The 23,269-nt window shown below is 36.7% G+C and overlaps 1 protein-coding gene and 1 pseudogene across 4 annotated transcripts in view; one reads left to right on the forward strand and one right to left on the reverse strand.

The window, feature by feature from the left end:
* The window catches only part of LOC120071354 (vacuolar protein sorting-associated protein, putative (DUF1162)), a 118,774-nt gene that overhangs the window by 53,733 nt on the left and 41,772 nt on the right, over nucleotides 1-23,269 (reverse strand). For 3 of the 4 annotated variants that reach the window (XM_039023582.2, XM_039023581.2, XM_039023583.2), the window contains exons 13-15: nucleotides 20,745-20,846; nucleotides 17,085-17,279; nucleotides 16,894-17,021 (exon numbers count right to left, since the gene is read on the reverse strand). In XM_039023582.2, coding sequence (XP_038879510.1) covers nucleotides 16,894-17,021; nucleotides 17,085-17,279; nucleotides 20,745-20,846 — 425 coding nt within the window. Of the gene's footprint in view, nucleotides 1-16,893; nucleotides 17,022-17,084; nucleotides 17,280-20,744; nucleotides 20,847-23,269 lie in introns of those variants that run through there. The other variant, XM_039023584.1, reaches the window with a different exon arrangement.
* LOC150037883 (uncharacterized) lies at nucleotides 1,027-3,621 on the forward strand (annotated as a pseudogene).

Here is a 23,269-nt window from a genome sequence, read left to right on the forward strand (position 1 = left end):
AACTCGACAACAAAGTGAAATAAGAGAAACAGTAACAATACTTAAAATAAAAATAAAAAGCATGAACATAATAAGAAAGGAGGATTCTCGCTGCTAAAGATAATGTCTGTCCATTTGAAGAAATAAGATTTGAAATAAGAGATACCTTCTTTTGCAGCCAAAAAAACTGTTGACCAGGGTCATTTATGGTATTAGCCTTGTGAGAATATTCTGGAAATATCTCTTTCCCAAACCTTTGTCAATTCTAGTTCTCTTTCCATGTATATTTTTTCCCATTAGTCCTATTACTTTTATGTACTTTGTCCTCTTTAAATTAGGGTTGTACAATTCATTGAGTAAATAAGAGAGAGGAGAATCCATTTCCTTTCTCATAAAAAACTATAAAAACAATGGAAAAAGGTTGTATTTTCATCTCTGGACTTAAACCAAAGTAGTTTACACTTTTGAGTTGAATTCCTTTGGTTGATTATTTCCTTTATTGTGAAATTTTATATTGTACTTATTGTATTATATTTGCTGAATTTTATTCTTTCCTTATTTGTAATTATTTTGTTCTTTCCTTATTTGCAATTGGGTATTTCTTCTATTTAAGAAACCCTTTCCTTAAAATTAATAAGAGAAAAAATAATATTTTCTAGCAGAGCAACAAAATTTTTGAAACCCTAAAAACCAAAAAAAAAAAAACCCTATTTTTTCTTTTTGAAACCCTAGAAAAAAACCCAACCTTATGCCGGTACCAACCGATGTCGAGCTCTGTCGTTGCCTTCTGTTTGTTCACCGCCGCCGTCGACCACCTGAAGCTCCACCGCCAGACGTCTGCCTGAAAGTCGCGAATGTTGTTTGAGTCGCGTTTTTTGGTCGCGATTTCACAGTCTGTCGTCCGACCGTGTCTGCACCGCCGACCAGTTGCCGCTGTCCGTCAGCTATAATTTTCCTAGTTGCTTGTTCGTTTAAGCCTTTGTGTTGTTTTTTTTTTTTTTCAAATCTACTGATTTTGTATTTTGGGTTTCCTTTTTTTTCAACGATATGTCGGACACTAAGGTACCCATCACTCGAGTTTGCGACAATCGTGGCCATTCAACCGGTCCCACTGTCCAAATAACTACCATTCGACTCAATGGGGATAATTTTCTTCCTTGGTCCCAAAGTGTTCGGATGTATATTCATGGACAAGGGAAGATTGGTTACATCACAGGAGAAAAAACCATTCCTAGTTCAAATGACCCTTCATTCACCGGATGGGACGCTGAAAACTCCATGGTTATGACTTGGCTTGTCAATTCCATAGTCGAAGACATTGGTTGTAACTACATGTGTTACTCTACTGCCAAGGAATTATGGGATAGTGTAACTCAGATGTATTCTGATTTGGGCAACCAGTCACAAGTATTTGAGTTGAACTTAAAATTGGGTGATATACGACAAGGAACTAGCTCCGTTACACAATACTTTCACTCATTAAAAGGAATTTGGCAAGACCTTGACCTCTTTGATACGTATGAATGGAAGTCTACAGAGGACCAAAAGCACTATAGGAAAACTGTTGAGATGGTCATATTTACAAATTCCTTGTCGGCCTCAATGTTGAGTTCGATGAAGTTAGAGGTAGAATACTTGGAAAAACTACTCTTCAACTATTAATGATGTTTTTTCTGAAGTTCGCAGGGAAGAAAGCCGCAGGAATGTTATGATTTGCAAAAAACCTATTGACTCAGTTGAATGCTCTGCGTTGGTGACTGAAAATACTGCAATGAAGGCTTCTAATCAATCCAATAAGCCATATGAAAAGCCTCGTGTCTAGTGCGACCATTGCAATAAACCTCGACATACACGTGAAACTTGTTGGAAATTTCATGGAAAAACTACGAATTGGAAAAGTTCTAAGCAACATGCCTCTAATGCTAATATTGTTGACTCCAGGCCATTTAATAAAGAGCAAATTGATCAAATTTTGAAGCTGCTACAGACCAATTCATCATCTAATAATCCTAGTATTTCCTTGGCACAATCAGGTACTTGTCCTCAAGCTCTCTCTTGCCTTAATTCATCTCCATGGATTATAGACTCTGGAGCTTCTGATCATATGACCAGTTCCTCTTGTTTATTTGAATCATATTCTCCTGTGTATTGCAATAAAAAATTCGCTTTGCCGATGACAGCTTCACCTCTATTGCAGGAAAAGGAACTATTCCTTTGACTAAAAAACTTATATTACGTGCTAGGATGATTGATGATTGGTGGTTTCTATTACTGGACGTGCTAGGATGATTGATGATCTCTATTACTTTGATGAAGTTTCTACTAGTCATAAAAAAGTTCAGAGCTTGAGTAGTGTTTGTTCTCCTTCTGTTAAAGAAACTATCATGCTTTGGCATCGTAAATTAGGGCATCCATATTTCTTTTATTTAAAGTATCTGTTTCCCAATTTATTTAAAGGATTTGACTATTCAGTTTTTCAATGTGAAAGTTACATTTTTGCCAAACATCATCGATCCACCTATTTGCTTAAACCGTACAAGGCTTCATCACCTTTTTCCTTAATTCATACTGATGTTTAGGATCCGTCTAAAGTCTTAACTCATAGTGATAAGCGTTGGTTTGTTACCTTTATAGATGACCACACTCGTTTAACTTGGCTTTATTTGTTAACAAAAAAGTCAGAGGTAAAAGAGGTGTTTGTTCGGGTTTACAATATGATAGAGACTCAATTTCGAACTAAAATTCGAATTCTTCACTCTGATAATGGCACCGAATATTTCAATTAACAGTTATCCAATTTTTTGTAAGAAAATGGCATTTTTCATCAAGCTACGTGTCGTGACACACCTCAACGGAATGGCATTGCTGAGAGAAAGAATAGACACTTACTTGAAGTTGCTCGTGCCCTTATGTTCTCTATGAATGTTCCAAAATATTTGTGGGGTGATGCCATTCTTACAGCTGCATATCTGATCAATCGAATGTCGTCTAAGGTTTTGAATTTTAAAACTCCTCTTAATCGCTTCAATAAGTTTTTTTCCAAATAACCGGCTGTCTTTTAATTTACCAATTAAATTGTTTTGGGTGTACTGCTTATGTCCATACTTCTCCTCTTTCTCGAACTAAGCTTGATCCTCGAGCCACTAAATGCATTTTTGTAGGCTATGTTACTATAAGAAAGCTTACAAATGTTTTAATCCTTTGACCCACAAGTATTTTGAGAGTATGGATATGTCTTTTTTGGAAAATCAACCTTTTTTTTGCCCAAATTTTCTTTAGGGGGAGATATCTAACCTTGAAGATAATTTTTGGGATACTTTCTCTCTCCCAAACATCAGTGGTCCTACAATTATGAGCTCTAGTCCTTCGATACCAAGTATGGAGAATTCTTCCTCAGGGGGAGAAACACTACAAAATGACTCTACAAGTCGAAATCCTGAACTTCAGGTTTATACTAGAAGAAACTTGACTCAAACAGTCCGAGATCAGACAATTGACTTATCACAGAACCAATCAAATACTCCGATGAATGATCCTGAAGATCCAGGTATTAGACACTCTACTCCTATTTTTCCTAGTTCATCTCCTTCTAATCCTTTACCTGATCTCTCAGATCTTGATATTCCAATTGCCATAGGATAGGTACTCGTAAATGCATCAAATATCCCATTGAAAGCTATCTTTCTTATCATAGATTGTCCGACTGTCATAAAGCCTTCACATCCAAAATAACCAACCTATTTGTTCCAAGGAATATACAGAAAGCCCTAAATGATTTGAATTGGAAATTAGCAGTGATGGAAGAGTTCAATGCACTGAAACAAAATTGCACATTAGACATAGTCGAACTACCAAAAGATAAGAAGACGGTGGGATGCAAATGGGTGTTCATTGTAAAATGTAAAGCTGATGGTAGTATTGAAAGGTATAGGGCTAGATTGGTTGCCAAAGGGTTCACTCAAACCTATGGCATTGATTATCAAGAAACATTTGCTCCAGTAGCTAAAATTAATTCTATTAGAATCTTGTTGTCTGTGGCAATTAATTTTGATTGGCCTCTTTATAAACTTGATGTGAAGAATGCCTTTCTCAATGGGGATCTTGAAGAAGAGGTTTTTATGGACTTGCCACCTGGTTTTGAGGTGGATCTTGGGATTAACAAAGTGTGCAAGTTAAAGAAATCATTATATGGGCTTAAACAATCTCCCAGAGCATGGTTTGAACGGTTTGGAAAGGCAATCACGAGCTATGGATTCAATCAAAGTCAAGTTGATCATACTATGTTCTATAAACATACTGGAAGTGGTAAGTTGGTCGTTTTGATAGTGTATGTTGATGATATCATTCTTACAGGTAATGATGAGACAGGACTGAATATCTTGAAGAAAAACCTTGCTAATGATTTTCAAATCAAGGACCTGGGAACCTTTCCTAAGAATGGAGTTTGCCAGATCTAAAAATGGCATTCTTGTCAACCAGAGGAAGTATATTCTTGACCTACTGAATGAGACAGATATACTTGGTTGCAAGACAGCAAAAACTCCTATTGAGCAAAATTTAAAATTGGTTACTACAACTGAAAAATAAGTAAAAGAAAAGGAAAAGTACCAGAGGCTTGCAGGGAGACTCATATACCTCTCTCACACACATCCTAACATTGCTTTCGCAGTTAGTGTAGTAAGTCAGTTCATGCATGCTCCCGGGTCAGTTCACTTTGAAGCAATTTATAGAATTTTGAGATATTTGAAAGGTACTCCAAGAAAAGGTACATTATTCACGAAGCATGACCACCTAAATATTGAGGTTTACACTGATGCTGATTGGGCAGGAAGCACGACTAATAGAAGATCTACTTCGGGGTATTGCTCTTTTGTTGGAGAAAATTTAGTTACTTGGCAAAGTAAAAAGACAAAGTGTAGTTGCAAGAAATAGTGCTGAAGCAGAACTTAGGGCATTAGCCCATGGTATTTGTGAAGGCATATGGATAAGAAGGCTATTGGAAGAATTGAATTTCTCTCCGACAATGCCCACACGCATCTATTGTGATAACAAGTCAGCAATTTCCATTGACCACAATCCAGTCCTTCATGATAGGACCAAACATATTGAAGTTGATAAACACTTCATAAAGAAAAAGATTGATGCAGGAATAATATGCATTCCCTTTTTCCCGACAGCAGAGCAAATTACAAATGTGTTAACCAAAGGTCTTCCAAAGTGACGATTCTTTTTTTTGAAAAGGAAACAAGTCTCTTTATTCATTAAGAAAATGAAGTGAAACTAATGCTCAATTTACAAAAAAGTCATAAGGATCAGTAGGTGCACCCGGGCATCTCAACTAGGTTGACACCCCCTTAGCACCCCTCATCACATCCAAACACTAGAAAATCCTCTAAATTAAAGCAATACAAAGGGATACAATTCTAAAAACGAGAAAGAAAGAACCGGCTGGAAAATTAAGGGAGAAGGAACAATCACAGCAAAGAGAACTAAAAATTCGAAGAAATGTGAACTTCAGAAAGCTGGAGAAAGGAATGAATGCCAATTTAGACTGATTTCCGGACTAGAGTATGCTGCAAAGGAGCTTGAGAGGGAGCACCAAAGAGAGGCCTTCAGCTTTGCTGCTTTATATCTTGAGAACCATGGGGTTTCCTTGTCTTGGAAGACTCTTTGATTCCGCTCAAACCACAATTCAGCTAACACAGCCTTTACAGCATTGACCCACAGAATTTGATGAGTTTTCTTGAGAACAGGCCCTATCAACAGCTGTTGTACATTTAGGCTAAAGTCTGCTCCGAAGGTCCAGCACAAGTTAAAGACATTGAAGAGCGAAAACCAGCAGCTTTGTGCATAAAAGCAGTCGAAAAAAAGGTGCGAGAGGTCTTCCCCATTCTTTTTACACAAAGCACATATATTGGGGGAGATATAGTGGGAGACAAGCTTCTTTTGCAGCACACTTAAGCAGTTTAAGGCTCCAAAAACCATTATCCAAAGGACTATATTTATTCTCCTTGAACTTTTTGATTTCCAAAGAACTTCATTTAGGAGAAGATCAATTCGAGGGGCTTCGCGAAGATAATTGGTTAAGGATTTAACCAAGAAAACTCCATTGGATTCCAAAGACCAAACCTTTGAGTCAGGGCAATCTTGCACCTTTAGGTTAGAAATGAGGCTTAACAAATCTTGAAATTCAATAATATCTTCATCTTTTAAATGTCTTCTAAAAGAGATGCTCCAAGAGTTAGTGTTGTGATCTCAATGCTCCCTCACAGAACCATTTAGTTGAGTGGACAATCTGAATAATCTGAAGAATCTGGACAATAGGGGGGATTGCCAAGCCAAGCATCTAACCAGAAAGCAATTTTAAGTCCATTGCCTAAAAAAAAAAACCGACAGGTTTTCCACTTTCAACCAAGCCCTTGAAATACTGACCCATGGGCTTCTAAAGCTGTTCACTGCCTTACCAGATGTGTGACTCCCAAAATTGTTACTGCCATGTATACTTTTGACCACTCTGCACCAAAGGGAAGAGCTTTCATGCTGGAATCTCCAGCCCATTTTGCTAGACGAGCCAGATTTTTCTCTTTCAAGCCTCCCAAACCAAGGCCCCCTTCTTCATGAGATTTAGCCACATGCTCCCATTTGGCTAAATGATTTAGTTTACCCCCTTTGTGGCCTTCCCAAAAGAAGTTCCTCAATATTTTTTCTAAGATGGATAACACTTTTTTTGGTATCAAGAAGGAAGACCATATAGTAAGTGGGGAGGTTTGAAAAAACTGACTTACAAAGAGTTGCTCTTCTTCCTCTTGAAATGTTGTATCTTCTCCATTTGTCAAGAGTGCCTTGAAGTTTATCAATAACCGGCTGCCAGAAAACTGTCTTTTTCGGATAACCTCCCAATGGAAGGCCTAAATAGAGTAGGGGAAGCTGCTCTGCTTTACAATTGAACTTGGCTGCCCACTTGTTCAGCATGTTAAGGTCTATATTTATACCACAAAGAGATGATTTTTCCCAATTAATTTTCTGACCAGAACACCATTCAAAAAGGTCAAGTGTGGCCCGAAGAGACTAGCATAGCATCATCATATTTGCAAAAGATAAGGGTATCATCGGCAAATTGCAAAATTGAGATATGGACTTTATCCTTTCCTACCAAAAAGCCTTCAAAGCATTCTTTCTCATGTAACCGGTTGATTAAGGCATTTAACATTTCTCCCACAAGGATGAAAAGGAAAGGAGAAAGGGGATCTCATTGCCTGATTCCTCTAGTTGCCACTATCCTTCCACGAGGCCTTCCATTGATAAAGATGGAGAACTTTGGATTGGTGATGCAGCCCAAAATCCAAGAGATCCATTTTGAGCTGAAATTCTTACCAAGTAGGACTTTTTCAAGGAAGGACCAGTCCACTCTATCAAAGGCTTACTCCAAATCAAGCTTTAGAATCCAACCTTTCTTCCCTTTCGATCTATAGTCCTCAACTACTTCATTTGCAATTAGGATAGGGTCTAGGATTTGTCTTCCCTCAATAAAGCCACTTTGAGTAGGGGCTACTATGTTTGACATGATTCTTTTTAGCCTCTCAACTAAAACTTTTGCAACTATTTTGTACAAGAGGGTTGTGAGACTGATTGGTCTGAAATCTTTGACCTTCACTGCATTGGACTTTTTTGGAATTAGGCAAATAAAGTTCTCTTTAATACACGAATTGAGTTTACCATTGCTATAGAAATCATCAAACATTTTTATAAGGTTGTCTTTCAAATGAGACCAAAAATGGATGAAGAATTCTAGTGTGAAGCCATCCGACCCTGGTGCCTTGTTTCTTCCCAACCCTTTCACTGCCAGCTTGATTTCTAAAGTAAAAAAACTTACTACCAACTGCTCATTTTGGCTTCTTGAGACTCTAGACCAATCAAGGTTAAGGGGAATGGCCCGAGGACCATCACTTTTTTAGTACAATGAGGAGTAAAAGCCCAAAATGATATCTTCAATGTCCCGGGTGGATTTGGTTGGAAGATCTTGGTCATTGAGCAATTCTGCAATCAAATTTTTTCTTTTTCTAGCAGAAAAGAATCTGTGGAAGAAAGAGGTGTTCTCGTCCCCTTCTTTTAACCATTTTAACTTGCATTTTTTAATTAGACTTCTTTCTTCCAGTTGGTATAATGCCAGCAGGTCTGCTTTCAAGGAATAGGATGCATCATCAACCCTGATCTGTGAAAAAACATCCACTGTCATTGAGTCTTTTCTTTGAAGTTCATTTAGTAAACTTTCCTCTTTCAACTTCATCTCTTTCCCATATTCATGAAACCATTTTTTAAGAGCTGATTTAGTTTTTTTCAAATTTGTGGAGAGAGTAAAGCCTCCCCACTGATGATTTTCCCTCTTTTTTTTTTTTGAGATTTTTCAATCAATTTACAGCACTCTTTATTGCTCAACCAGCTGTTACAAAAACAAAACGGTGAGGGCCCCCACTCAAATGCTCTTGCTTCTAAGGTAAAAGGAAGGTGATCTGACATGGTTCTAGCTTGTCTTGCAACCCTTGAATTATCAAAAACATCTTCCCACGTGCTTGATACAAGAAAATGGTCTAGGAGAGATTTGGAAGCAACATCTCCTTCCTTAGACCAAGTGAATTGGCCATTTGAGAGTGGAATTTCCAGCAGATTGTTTAACCTGATGAACTTGTTGAAGTCATTCATATCCTCATTGCTCTTCCTACTGGGTATCTCTCATGTCTTCTTCGAATGTTGTTGAAATCCCCACCAATACACCAGGGATCATCGAATTTCTTAGCCAAGGAGGATAATTCCGCCCACATTCTTCTCCTTTCTCAGTAATCACAAGGGCCATAGACATTTGTAATCCAGCAAATCTTTTTGTTTATTGTTTGACACTTGATTGAAAGAGAGAATTCATCTTTCGAACTGCAGGAAACTAGAATTTTGCTTTCATCCCACATTGTGAGTAAACCTCCCAATTTTCCTTTAGCTTCAACCAAGGCCCATCCTACCTCTTTTGAGCTCCAAAGGCTATTGATAAAGGAACCCTCACTTCTGTCTTTTTTTGTTTCTTGAATAAGGAGGATATCTGGGTTGACTTTTTTCAGAAATCTTTTCTGAAGCAGTCTTTTTGAAGAATCCCCTAAGCCTCTTGTGTTCCAAGTAACAATCTTCATTCTGGACCACCGAGGATACTTTAATTCTTCCCCCTTTGATCAGGCCAAGACGAAGTCACTCTCTTTTATGATGGAGTGTAAGGATTGGGGGACATCTGACAAATTAAGAGAGGGGATGGGGAAGTTGTTTTCACTAACCTATGAAGGATCGTCCTGAGGAAGAAAAAGCTGATTCAGGGAGAAATCAATGTCCACTTGGCCATCTTCGAGGTCTTTGTTGTTATCAACATCTATAAGATCTGCTCCTCACTACTCACACTAGCCAACAAATCATCTTCCGAGTCTTGTGAGAATGGAGAAGGAGAAATAAACTTGTTACAGTTGAGAACTTGATGTTCTGGAGAGGATTTCCCACTTCGGATGCAGTGTAGAGAAGGTAGGATCATAGAATTCTCCCTACCTAGGCCCGAGGTTTGAGGATTTGCTTGGAGGTTAGCACAACTTACTTCAAGAATATCCAGATTAGGGATGGCTGACCATGGATTTTGAAAGGACGTGTGTTTTCTGATGAAATGTTTGGTAAAAGGCCGCAGCCCATACGACTTCCTTTTTGCTGTAGTGAAAGACTTAAATGACTTATTCCTTTTCAACTTTTGGAACCGTTTGTGGGAGATTGGATAAGAAACTGAGGCCTCCAGCTTCTTCGTGAGAGTATCTTGGGCACCAAACTTTTCAATATTGTTTGGAGACGAAACGACTTCCTGAAAAAAAAAAGCCGGACCGGCATTTCTGATTTTTTGCAAACCAATTTTGGTGCCTTTTTTAGGAGAAGTTGAAGAGTCACGACCCTCAGGCTTCTTTTCAATATTAAAAGCTTTTTCCTCTAAAGGCAGATATGAAGAGGGTAACTTGGGAAGATCAACCGACAGAGGTTTGAGGTAGGATCGGGGGGGCCGGCTCAGAAGACGAATGGCCTCTTGACTTTTTGGCCTTGAACTTATTCTCTCTCTTCCTGTTCTCTATTTTATCAACAAAAACTCCTGGGCTTCTAGAGAATTTAATATTACAGTTGGAGGGAAGGAGGAAATTGAAATTTGAATTTAATGGATCACATAAAATGCCTTCATCGCACTTAACTTTGTTCAGGCGAATTAAATCAATGGGATTTGTAAAGTCAGACTCAAATAATTCACCCCTGACCTTGCTTGGAAGGTTGGATGACGAAATATCGCCGAAATTCAAGTAGATGGAGCCCCTTCTTTCATTTGAAACTTCTATTGTTGCTGGAACAAAACCGCAAAGATTCTCCTTTACTTTAATTTTGGCCTCTGAGACATTGATCAAATTAAGTGTTTCCATTGCTATGCTTTCTAACCCACCAAAGTATTTCCTGATCGCCTCAAATGTTTGCTTGCACCAGTGGTCAAGGGGTAAGTTCTTAATAGAAATCTAGCCACCATATCCTCTGGCATAAGCTGGTCTGTCGTGGATGGAATTGTTCCATCTTTCGAACTTCAGGTGGAAGGAGCCGAACTTCTGCCACTTGCCTGAGTTTTTATTCAGCTCATCCAAGGAGTCTTGTTCCATTGTCACCAGAGCATTTTCTGCAAATAAAGGATTGATAATAACATTAGATTGGAAGTGGTCTTTGAGTGTTGTACTAATATCAAGCCAATTATCGAACTCAAAGAGGCGTGAGACAATCCATAGGTTGGAAAAGTCAGGTTGGAGCACATCAGGATGCTTGATAACCCATTGGTGATGCCTATTCTATTCTTTGACCAACGAAACAGAGGAAACAAGGGATCTCGGGTTCCTTGAGGATCCCTGTGGCTGATGAGAGGTGCTCAAGGGTGACTTGTCAACTTTTGAAGGGGGGAGGTTATTCTCAGAAGGAAACGTATTGGACGAGGAATCCTTGAGGCAACCGCTGACCATATCATTAAACTCTTGCCAGCCGAAATTTCCATCACCAAAAGGGATGTGGATGTTTTTCCTTCCACCCATTGAGGGCCAGATCGCACATTCCGCAAACCATCCTCTGCTGTCCCAAAATTTTGATAGGCGGATGACACACTGATCAACTCTTTCCTTAAGAAGGAAAAATTCAAATGATAGATCGTACAACAATCTCTACATGCTACCATCTAACCATTGCGCCATTGGTGATGAGAAAAGAACTTTTTATCCTTTTTTCATGTCTTCTATGGAAAAACCGTTGCTCACTTTCCACATACAAAAGAAATGAACACCTATTTTGCAACTCTTCACCTCCATGAGATCTGGGGCTGACCGTTAAACGAATGTCACCGGCGTGGTTGGAGAAGATATGGCTGGGGAGGAAGGTCAGAATCGGAGAGGAAGGAGGATGGGAAGGGGGAGAGGGGAGAGGAGAGAGCATGTAGTGTTAGCTCAGACACATCTTTTCAAGTCCCTCAAAGTGGCAATTCAACAAGTTGATTGACAAGCTGGCTATGAATGATATCTTCAAACCAGCTTATTGTGAAATTTTATCTTGTACTTATTGTATTATATTTGTTGTAATTTATTCTTTCCTTATTTGTAATTATTTTATTCTTTCCTTATTTGCAATTGGGTATTTCTTCTATTTAAGAAACTCTTTCCTCTTAAGATTAATAAGAGAAAAAAATAATGTTTTGTAGCACCTTTCCACCACCATGTAATTCCAAAATTCACTTTTAGTATGAGACTGGAAACTATTTTCCTCGAAGGATAATACATTATTCTCAAGTTTCGAAACAAACCATGCAAATCCAGCAATTATTATGGCGTTTGTATGTTTTTATTTAAAAAAGTGCCAAGAAAAAGAAAACAAAAATATCAAATTTCAATCTATAAAAAAAATAGACACAATTTTAATTTAAAATTAGCAAAAAAAACCAATTCAAAACAAAAAATAGAAAAAAAAAATAAAAATTTGAAAAAAAAAAGGAAATACCAAAAACCGAAAACCAAACCAATTAAAAACTAATCCATTGGTTTTATTCTTTATTGGGCATTGGTTTGGATCCCTTCTTTGTAAAACTATTAGTCTGGTTTGGTTCTTGGTTGGCTCAAAAACCAACAAAAACCGAACTCACTATCACCCCTACTTCAAAATTACCAAACCATTCCTTGATACAAGTCTTCCAATTTCTTAATTTCAAGTGAATGGCAAATTGATGTACCCTAAAAGACAAAAGGAGAGAAATCTCCAATAATAAAATCAAACGTTTTATTATGAATCAAAAGTTGCCAATATAAGAAGACATTCTCTCTATTTATAGAGAATTGGAAGCAAACTAATCCTACTCCTACATAGTCAAATAAACTAATCATAATCCTAATAAACGAAGGAAAATAATCTTGTCTTCTAATCGATCATGGAAACTAATCTCAATCCTAATCAATTAAGGATTTGGCCATAATACACTAATTTACCATAATGCTACTACATCAACACCTCCCATACATATGATTCATCTTTTGAATCAGATTCTTCCATATAACAAATTTCTCTGGGACACTCAATGAGAGATTATAGAACCAAAAAGGGGTTGGACTCCTAGCAAAGCTTCCGACTTCAAGCATGATAGGAAAATGGATGGAGAAGATTTGGACTTGTTTGGATACCCTAGAGTTATCAAAGATCTAATTCACTCCCTTGTAACTAAATATGTCAATTAACGATGGAGTTAACGTTCAATTTTGGGCAAGAAAATTTTCCATTTGACAATCGTAATTTCGTAAGTCATAGCTTAGTAACAATCTAATTAAAGTGATGCATTTCCCTATTAACACAACTGACTGGTTTATCTCATATTTCTAGTGTAGTGTTGATGCCACCACCAATACACCAAGGAACATCACAGTATAAATAAACTAAACACAACTCATCCCATAAAAAAATCTTCTCTCAATAATCATAGGACCATAAACATTAGTAGTCCAAACATTCATTTTGTTGTTGAAAAGAAACTTTGACTGGTATAATAACCTCCAAAGCCATTTCCGACTGCTAAGCGCCTTGGGTCTCCTTCTCAGCATCTAGATCCTCTCCTCTAATTGCGGCTCCTTCATCTCCACCATCTTCTCCTTTGGTGAGCTTGACTCCATCCACCGCGTCACTTGATCCCCCATCCGTGTTGCTCTCTTTCTTGTTCTCATTCTTTTTCTCCTCTATAATTGGATTTCCATCTTCGGCGGCGACGATGTTTCCATGAAATTGTTTGTTTGTTAGTTAGATCTTTCTTTTCTACAATTTGTTCATCATTTTCTTCTTCTTCCATGCCCTGAGTTCTTTTGTGTATTGTGTAAAGCTTGTTTGATGAACGAGGAGTGGGTTGCAATTTACATGTATGCCCCTGAGAAACGAGGCATTTTGATTGGTGGAATGAAATATTGAAATTCCCAAATTGACCTTCCTTACTTTGCTGGCTTCTTGCTTTCCTATTGGTTTCGGACTTTCTAGTTGATATGAGTAAATGTTTCCAACTTTTGGTGTATTGGTATCAGGTACCTATATAGTATATATGAGTAAATATAGGATGTTATTATTCATTTGTCTTTTGTTGTCTTTTTACTATACTTTAGTGCTTTTATGTATACATTGAACTCTAATGAATAGAAAATAATTGATTTTTCTGTATTTTGGTTTCACACTAACATGGTATCAAAGCATCAGGTCTTTCCTAAGGAATTGTGAGTGATTAAGGATTTGTAAACCCTAGGGTTTGAGGTTGGTACACCTTAATTTTGTTTGGAGGGTTTGGCCATTTACTTGAGTTTTGTGTATCACCATTCACTTTCGAAGCCGTTGCCACCACCATCGCGGTCTGTTACTGAAGCTATTTTTGTGACCATCCTACCTAAAAGATAGCCCATTACTCGATTTGCAAGTAAATTGAGCCAAAAATCAATAACGTGTGACCCTCACGTGCCTCCATAAGTACTAGCCATCAATCCCACACATTGACGCATGTGTGGCCAAAATCCTCTTCAGTTTCGTGGCTTTCCGCTTTCTGCAACTTTAGACCTGTTTGTGGGGTCATTTTGGTCATAATTGGCTCGTGTTAGAAGTCAGTTTGAAAAAGAATCATAACATTGTTCAGTTTAGATTCTCAGAAGCTGTGACATTAATTGGGTCTGATTTCATGGGTTTAGATTAAATTTTGTGGTTTTACATTTGTTATTAACCTATGGCCGAACTCGAAGCAATGTCTAATGTGGTTCAATTGCGGACTCGATCCGTCCATGGTTTGTCTAAAAAGCCCTTAGTTAATTTTGTAGCCGAGTTTGCTAAATTTCAATAATCCAAGAAATTATCAAAAGCATCTTCTTCATTATCTGCATGTACCCCTATTACAACCATTGTTGATTCAGATAACTTGAATCATTATCTTCTTTCATGCTCTACCCCAATTGGCCATAGACTCCGATGCTACTGCTCACATGACAAGTAACCCAGCTTATTTTCCAAAATTTAGTCATCTACATCCCTTCCAAGTGTTTACCTTAGTTGATGGATCAAAAATATCTGTTCTACATTTACCTCAATTTTCTTTAACTCGATCTCTATTAGTCAATCCACTCGCGACCTTAATTGTTGTGTCTCATTATATCCATGCTATTGCTTGTTTCAGGATCTTGTGACGAAAAAAATTATTGGGAGAGGACATTAATCTGGAGAACTTTATATTTTTTTATCACCAAGTAATTTTTTTTTTTTTTTTTTTTTTTTTTTGCGCGGGGGGAAGCACTTTTCATTGGTAGGATAGAAAGAGACTAATGCTAAAAAATATAAGAAAACTAAAAAGGGATACAAAAATATAATAGAAAGTGAAATAAACAACAAAACATAATAGAATTATTAGAGCAACATAAAAGCGTTCATATTCAAACAAATATCCTAAATAGCATTCAAATATAAAACCGTTCATATTGAAGGAGATAAAGTTGCTCTTTGTTCCTTTTGCGCTTTTTGTTCTTTTTAGAATTTTTTCTTTGTACTTTGTACTTTGAGCATTAGACTCATTTCATTAATTCAACGGAAAAGTCTTGTTTCCGTTTCAAAAAAAAATTGAGACAAAAATCCTGGATAATGTTCAAATAAAGACACTAATCATAATCCTAATAAACAAGTAAACTAATTGCAATCCAAATCAATCAAGGATTTTACCAAAATGGCCCAATTTACCCTAATCTCTACCTAGGGTTGGCAACAGGGCGGGGCGGGGCACCGCAGGGGAAATTAATCCCCTTCCCCACCCCTATCCCCGAAATATTGAAAAACTCCAATTGAAAAAAAAAATTATTAAGAAAATTGCTACAGTTTATTGAATAGAAAAAAAAATTACTTTAATAAAAAAAGAGTTAATAGGTTAATTTCACCAAATTAGAGTTTGGATTAAAAAAAGAAATGAAAATTCAAAAAGAAATAACAAAAACAGTATTAATACAGAAGTAAAACTTTAAAAAAGGAAAAAGAAAAACAATTGAAAAAATGCAATTTTTCCAAAAGTTTTTAAAGTTCATATAAATAAATTATATTTAATATATATATTTATATATTTAATACATTTTTAAAATATATTAAAAACTAAATGGGGCGGGTTAGGAGGTATCCGCCTCCATAAAGTTCTTCATCATCAGATCGAGGACTAAGTGATGAGCTGCTCTTCGTAAAGGTAAACTTTACTTTCCCTATTTCTTATTTTGTCTCTTCAGACCATTTGACATCTCCAACATGTTCTTTTGTTGCATCTCTCGATTTTATCTCGATCCCAAAAACTATTCAATAAGTCTAGTCTTATTCTGCTTGGTGCAATGTGATGAAAGAAGAGATGAATGCCTTTGAAAAGAGAAACATTGTTTAAGCATGTTTGCTGACTAGATGATTTTTTAAAGGAAATTTGATATCTCTGTTCAACTAGGTTGAAGATCAAGTTTCAATCAGAAATCGTTTTTACTGGCTTATCCTCGAAGAGGATGGTTCTATGCGAGGGTTACCCAAAGGATGATCAAAGGTCCTTAATCCCTTTCATATTGAAGAGCAAGATTAATCAATCGTTTTGATCGAGTTCACATTTCTTTTGCCCCAATTGAGCATGAAGTTGTGGCTATTGATTCCAACTCCAAGAGGGTCAAATTCTTAGATAAGGATCAATCCTTCTAAGGTTTTTGGCTTGCTGGTTTGTCGTTTAATTATTGGTTGCTAGGCAGTAATCTTTTAGTTCCTCTTTCTGTGTTTCCAGTAGTTTTGATGGTGCTAGGCAGTAAACTACTTCCTTTTGGAGGTCCTTTCCCTAAATATTTTGTATGTTTTCATCAATCAATGGCAAGTTATCTTTTGTTAGGGTAACAGAAAAGGAAAAAAAAGTTGCAGCACTGCCTTCAAATTTTGAAAATTTCATATGAAACGTGTTTCAATTAATTTGTTGGCTTCGTAAGAGGTGGGGAATGAAAAATAGAAAAATAAGTTTACAAACTTACCAAAAGATAACCTAGAAATTCAGCAACAAGAGAGTTTCAAGTGTAAAATCGATTGCATATACTAAAAGATAATTATAACTTCTCTCTGTTCTCTTTCTTTTTCTCAACCGTCATAACAGTTTGGGATCCCTTTTTTTCCCAACTTCACAAGGCTTTTATGCTTAAAATATATATCTCATTCTTGCTTCTCATTTTATACCAATAAAAATAAAAAAATCATAAAGGTCGGAATTCATACTTCACAAGGCTTTTGTGCATAAAACACGAAAACTCATTTATTACTGAGATTCAAGGTCGGAATTCATACTTGCTCAGCAAAGTTGCTGAGATCTGATGAATGTCAATTTTGATGGCACAAAAACAGATCCTTTCTTCATCAGCCGCACTAACATTAGAAGAAACCAACGGGTGGAATTTGGTAGCCTCATATATATCCTACAAATAAAAACGAAAATAAGTATTTTGTTCACGACAGGAAAGATGAAACAAGAAAAATACCTTTACAACATCATCTGAAATGACACCAGAAAACTGACTTGAATCTTCAGTACCCCCCGCACCTAACATACCAAGGGATAGCCAGTTAAGCCACCCTCGAGGTTTTCCCATTGCACGATCATCAACGTGTGACTTCTCAACAGCAGTTTGTGTACCAGTCATTCCCATCTCCGGTCCTAAACTGCCAAATAGATGCTAGTTGATCCATTTACAACAAGTTCAAAAAAGGAAAGTGAGATTTATAAAGAACAGCAATAACATTTAATTTTCTACAACAATAGAAATCTTCCCCAAAATTAGAGAAATCAATTCATTCGTAATAGGTAAAAGAGATGGATCAGATGGTCCACCATTAAACCTCCAAGACTAAACTACGAATAAATTTAATAATAAAATAGAATAAATCACTTATCAGGATAGTTAGTGAAGAAGCAACAAATATAGCTGTAGAAGATTAAGTTTACATGGCTAAAAGAAGGTAATGTAAACTCTACAAAAAAAATATTTAATGAAAAGCTTGCCATTGATTGAGAAAAAAATAAAAGAATACAAGGACATTAAAAAAAATAATAAAAAAATAAAATAAAAATAAAAAAATTAGGCCACCTAAAGAAAGGGTTTTCACTCTCTACAAAAGAAAGAGACAACCTAAAGAAAGGGCCTCCAACCAAGCAAAATAAGGCCCACCGAGACCAACAAAACGGTTTACCCCTAAAGCCTAAAGAGACACATTGAACCTAGTTGAGATATCCGGGTGCGCATACTGATCCATCAACCTTTAATACTTTTTTAGAAAAAGGGTGAAGAAGGAACTCCTCGATCATCTTTGTATGACTCCTATGTCTAGCAAAGCTCAAGCCAAACTCCTCAAAAAGCAACTCCAAACAGCATGGGCTAAATCACAGCTCTAGAGGATATGACCAAGGTCCTTAGCGGCCCGCCTACAAAGAGTACGACACAGCAGCCACATCAAATTGCGCAACCTTCTCAAAACTCAATCCAAGATGTTAATCTTGGAGAACCTCCGTTGGGATACCACCTAACAAGGACCACTCAAGAACACTCAAACATAGTAATATATAATAATATTAAAAGAAGTTACAATACACCAATAGCAATCATTTCTTTTCTTTCCTTTTTTTCTTCAAAATCTGCATGCCAAGATTTTAATGCGACTTTCAAATTCCTCAATTGTAAACAAATAACAAATCCAGCCCATCCTTGGATGCTACACCCAAAGGGCCCTTTCAATTACACGGCAACATTCTCTGTTCACTAACCAACTATTGCAAAAACAAAAGGGCAGAGGACCCTAATAAACTGTCCCGGCTTCAAGTAATAAAGGGAGGCGATCTGGAAAGGTATGAACTTGTCTTGCCACTCGTATTTTCAAGCAAGCCATCCCACTCTTTGAAAACTAAAAAACTTTCATTAAGTGAATGAGAAGCCACATTTTAGGGGTTTCAAGTGGTCTGGAAAGGTATGATCTGGAAAGGTATGAACTGGTCTTCAGTTGGCATTGGCTTTAAAGTTTATGTGTCCTATAGCTTTGGTTTCGTTTCTGAAGTTGGTTTGTTAGGTTTAAGTGTTTAGCAATCCTCTCACTTTCATTTCCTGACATGACATTGATCCAAGCTACTCTTATTTCCTGACATGACATTGATCCAAGCTACTCTTACCAATCTCCCTATCTACTACCTTTCTCTCTTTAAGATCTCATCCAAGGCTATTGATCGGATTGAAAACTTTATAGAAACTTTATGTGGAACATGCACAATGACAAAATGGGTATCCACTCAACTACCTATAGAAGAAGGTTCAACTCCCCTTATCTGGGGGGCCCCAAGCTTGACTGACTTAAAGAAACGAAACAAAGGTCTTCTTGTGAAATGGGTTTGGAGATATCAACATGAGAAAGATTCTCTTTGGAGATGTTTCATTGATGCTAAATATGGTTCCGATTGCAACCTATTAGCAGCCTCTTTAAGAATTCAAAAGGACCATGGACTTACATTGCAAACAGACGAACCTCGCTCATGACAACATACATCATGTTATTGGTAATGGTCATAATACCTCCTTCTGTAATGACAAATGGGTTTGCTCCTTCCATCTCAAGGATGCCTTCCCTCGGTTATATGCACTATCTGGGCAAAAGGAGACCTCTATAGCACTCTACTGGAACTCTGATCATCAAGCCTGGAATCTTGGATTGAGATGGCATTTTAAAGCAGCTGAGATTGATGATTGGGCCTTATTGTCCTCTACACTCCAACCACCGACCAGCACCACGGCAGAAGACAGATGGAAATGGAGGTTTGATAAATCTGGCCATTTCTCCTTGAAATCAATCAGGCATCACCTTGCCTCCAAAGGCAAGGAACAGTATGCTTCCCTCTACATAAATATATGAAAAGGTCCCATTCCCAAGAAAAATAGGTTCTTCATGTGGAAGATCAGTCACAGAAGCATCATGTTCTTATTAAAAAAGCTCCATGGATTGCATTGGCCCCTAACTGGTGTGTTCTTTGGCCATCATTGTGGAGAATCCATTATGCATCTGTTGGTGTTTTGTGAATAAGCACAATTTATTTTGGTGAAACTTCTATCATGCTTCAATTATCATTTGGTCTTCCCAAATGATCCTCTCGTCCTTTTAAACATACTCCTTATTGATCATCCGTTCAAAGATCAGAAAGCAATATTCTGGACCTTCTTTATCAAAGCTTTCTTTTGGCTTATTTGGAACGAGCGAAATCATCGTATCTTTGAAGACAAAGTGACAGATTTCATTCACTTCTTTGATCATCTTTTATACACATCTCTCACTTGGTGTAAATTCACCCCTCCTTTTGTGATTATAACCTTACATCTCTTATTTCAATGGAATAACATTACGTAATCTCACATGACAATTTTGCCCTTTTGATTTCATATTGTCAATGAAATTCTGAATGATGTTTCACATAAAATGTTTGCTTTTTGGTGTCTTCTCTTCTTTGTATCTCAATAGTATTGTCTTCTTTTGTTTTCCTCAATTTCTCTTTTCTCTTGAAAGTTGATGAATTTTTTAGCATTAGTCATCATTTCTTCAATGAAAAGTTTGTTTCCTTTTCAAAATCTGTGAGATTAAGATATTGTATGAAAGTAGGACTTCTTCAATTCTCTTTTTATTTGAGAATTGAAGGAAATAATAAACTAACTCTTTTATTGAAGGAAATAATAAACTAACTCTTTTACCATATTCTAATTGTACCTCCGATAAATCAACTAAAATCGAAAATGCCTTTTATCTTACACTACTCTTAGTATATATGCACACGCATATACACACACACATATATATATGTGTCATGTCATGTCATGTCATGTCATGTCATGTCTAGAGAAGAAAAGAATAAACACAATGGTAAAAGTAGAACATAAGCAGTTAAAACCCTAACACTATAAATAATTTACATCTAACTATGATTAGAAGCAAGAGATCCTGATATTTAACCAAAACAGCATTTGAAAGTTTCAAGTGTGCACATCCAGCAAAGTGATCCACCTAGATCGAGCAACCTAGATGTGCCTCTAATCTAACAAGATCGACATGAACGAGTAAAATAGAGACATGATTTGGGTATTGGTATTATTTCTTGATTCATTTCATCTTACCTGCAACTCACATTCAGCAGCCGATCTATAACTTAAGATATCTTCTATATCTGATTCTTTCTCCAATACCTCCAATTCTTTGAGAATGTGATCATCAATTGACTAGAAATAAAAACAATGGACGCATCAGTGTATAACAATCAAAATAACAAACTGAAATAAGTTGTACAACTCAACAATAATCCCAATGAATATACAGAACAAATATAGAAACTGAGATCCCCCATTTCTACTACAATGAAATATGCAAACTTGGAAAATTAACAAGTGAATAAAAATTAACGGTCTAGTTGAACGTAATGTCAATAGTATAACTGTATAAGTTATGACAAATAGAAGTTTTTTCTCCATCCTTGGCTTGCTTTTGATGTAGGTCCAGACTAATTTTCAAATTCTTCTTTTTTCTATGAGGTGCATTATATATAAAAGTACTACCTAAAGAAGACAAGCAAAATTGAAAAAGAAATATGAAGGAAAAAAAGGCCCCAAAATGCAAGAAGTTTTGCATTTAGGCTTAGTAAATTTGATCTTTTTAGTTAACAAAGAAGGAAAAGTTCTAAGTATTACTATTTGTAAAAATAATGAAAAACCCCTAATGTCCACAACTTTAACCCTTGGGGCTTCATGGAAGGCATGCGCCTCATTTTGTGAGCCTCGCCTTTTCAAGACAAGATGCCAAACTTGTGTCTTGAGCCTAGGTGCGCATCGGGGAGGGCTCTTTAAAGCACTAATTACCACTTCAAAGAGATTTTTGTCTTGGAATTTTAAAGATGTGAATTTGTTTCTTGTACAAAGAGTTTCATCAAATCTATGTGAAGCACTAAAGACATTTCTTGTATGAAAGTAGAATCCAAGGGCCGTTTAGGAAAGCAAATTGAAGATTCTGAAGTTCTCAAAGGAGGTTATATTCCTAATAAACATTATCTTCTTATCAAATTAAATTTTATTCATATGGCCAAATGATTGTAGTAAGAGAATCCATTTGTGGATTGCAGATCTTTTTCTTTCTTTCGTCACACTTAGCGGGCTTTGTTGGTTGGTTTGTTTATGGAAAAATCCACATTCTTACGGATTCATGTGGTCAAAATTCTCTTATCAAATTTGTGGTTGGAAAGGATCAAAAGAATTTTTGAAGAGAAGTATTTTTCTTGGGTTTTTCGATTTGATTCCAAATTCTTCTTGCTTCCTCTTGTGCTCTTCTTCTAAATCTTAGGTTGATTTTTCATTTTTTGATATATATATTGAAACGAAAACAAATTTTTCATTGATATAATGAAAAGAGATTAACGCTCAAGATACAAAATTCAAAATACAACAAAACATATTAATAACCATAGTAATCTGGAGACCTACGGATCAGTAGGTGCACCTAGGCATCTCAACTAGGTTGACACCCCATAGCACCCTCATCATACCCATTGATGAAGCTATGAAAGCAAGATATAAAAGACAATTGACTTGATTACAAGATGAAGCTCCCCTCTCACTGGTTGTCTCCATCCGTTTGCCAACTTTTGAAGCAGAAGGTGAAGATCTTCAGCATCGATTCTTTGATTGCTCTTATGTTGGTGGAGATTATTTTCCTTCTTTAAGGTTGTTTAGGTGTTTGGTGATGTTTTTGGTGACAATATTCGGCAACTTCTAATAGGTCCAACTTTGAAAGTGGGCCACCGGTTCATTTGTGGTAATGCGATTAAGGCAATGCTGGCTGAAATTTGGTTCATGTAAAACTCTTAGGTTTGAGAAAGAATCAGAATGCTTTATTCATTCACCAAAGATATGAATATATACAAGTGTACAAAGCATAGAAAAGGAAAATATCACAAAATATTTACAAGAATAGAAAATCCTAATATAGAATTATAACACTCCCCCTCAAGTTGGAGCATATATGTTAATCATGCCTAACTTGTTACATAGATAATCTATACGTCTTCCATCCAATGCTTTCATGAAGATATCTCCTAATTGTTCTCCAGTCTTCATATATCCTGTAGATACCAACCCTTGTTGAATTTTTTCACGTACAAAATGGCAATCAACTTCAATATGTTTAGTCCTTTCATGAAATATTGGATTAGACGCAATATGAAGTGCTGCTTGATTATCACACCACAACTTTGTTGGTGTGGTGATTTCAAATCCCAACTCAACAATAATAGCAAACAACACCTCCTGGATTTGATCTCCATGAATAATAGTTGGATCCATTCAACTTGTGTTCAGTTACTTTTGACACCATAGGAACAATCTCAGACATTACTGGTTTCTTATCAGCCATTACCTCAAAAAAGTAGACACCGGACAGTAGAGAATCAAACCCTAATTTACCGAAGAGATGTCTACACAAGCAATGAGTATATCTATATATCCCAAACAAACACACCACCAAGAAGAGCCAACAACACTGAGGAAACCTCACTGAAGACGAACGAAAAAACGGTGGCGCACGCGCTGGCGCGTGGACGGACAGCAGGCTGGAACAGACGGCGCATGAGCCTCACGCGCTGGTCAGATGGCAATCG

The sequence above is a fragment of the Benincasa hispida genome, chromosome 2, assembly GCF_027475165.1.
Source record: "Benincasa hispida cultivar pf3 chromosome 2, pf3_genome.v1.1, whole genome shotgun sequence".
Taxonomy (NCBI): domain Eukaryota; kingdom Viridiplantae; phylum Streptophyta; class Magnoliopsida; order Cucurbitales; family Cucurbitaceae; genus Benincasa; species Benincasa hispida.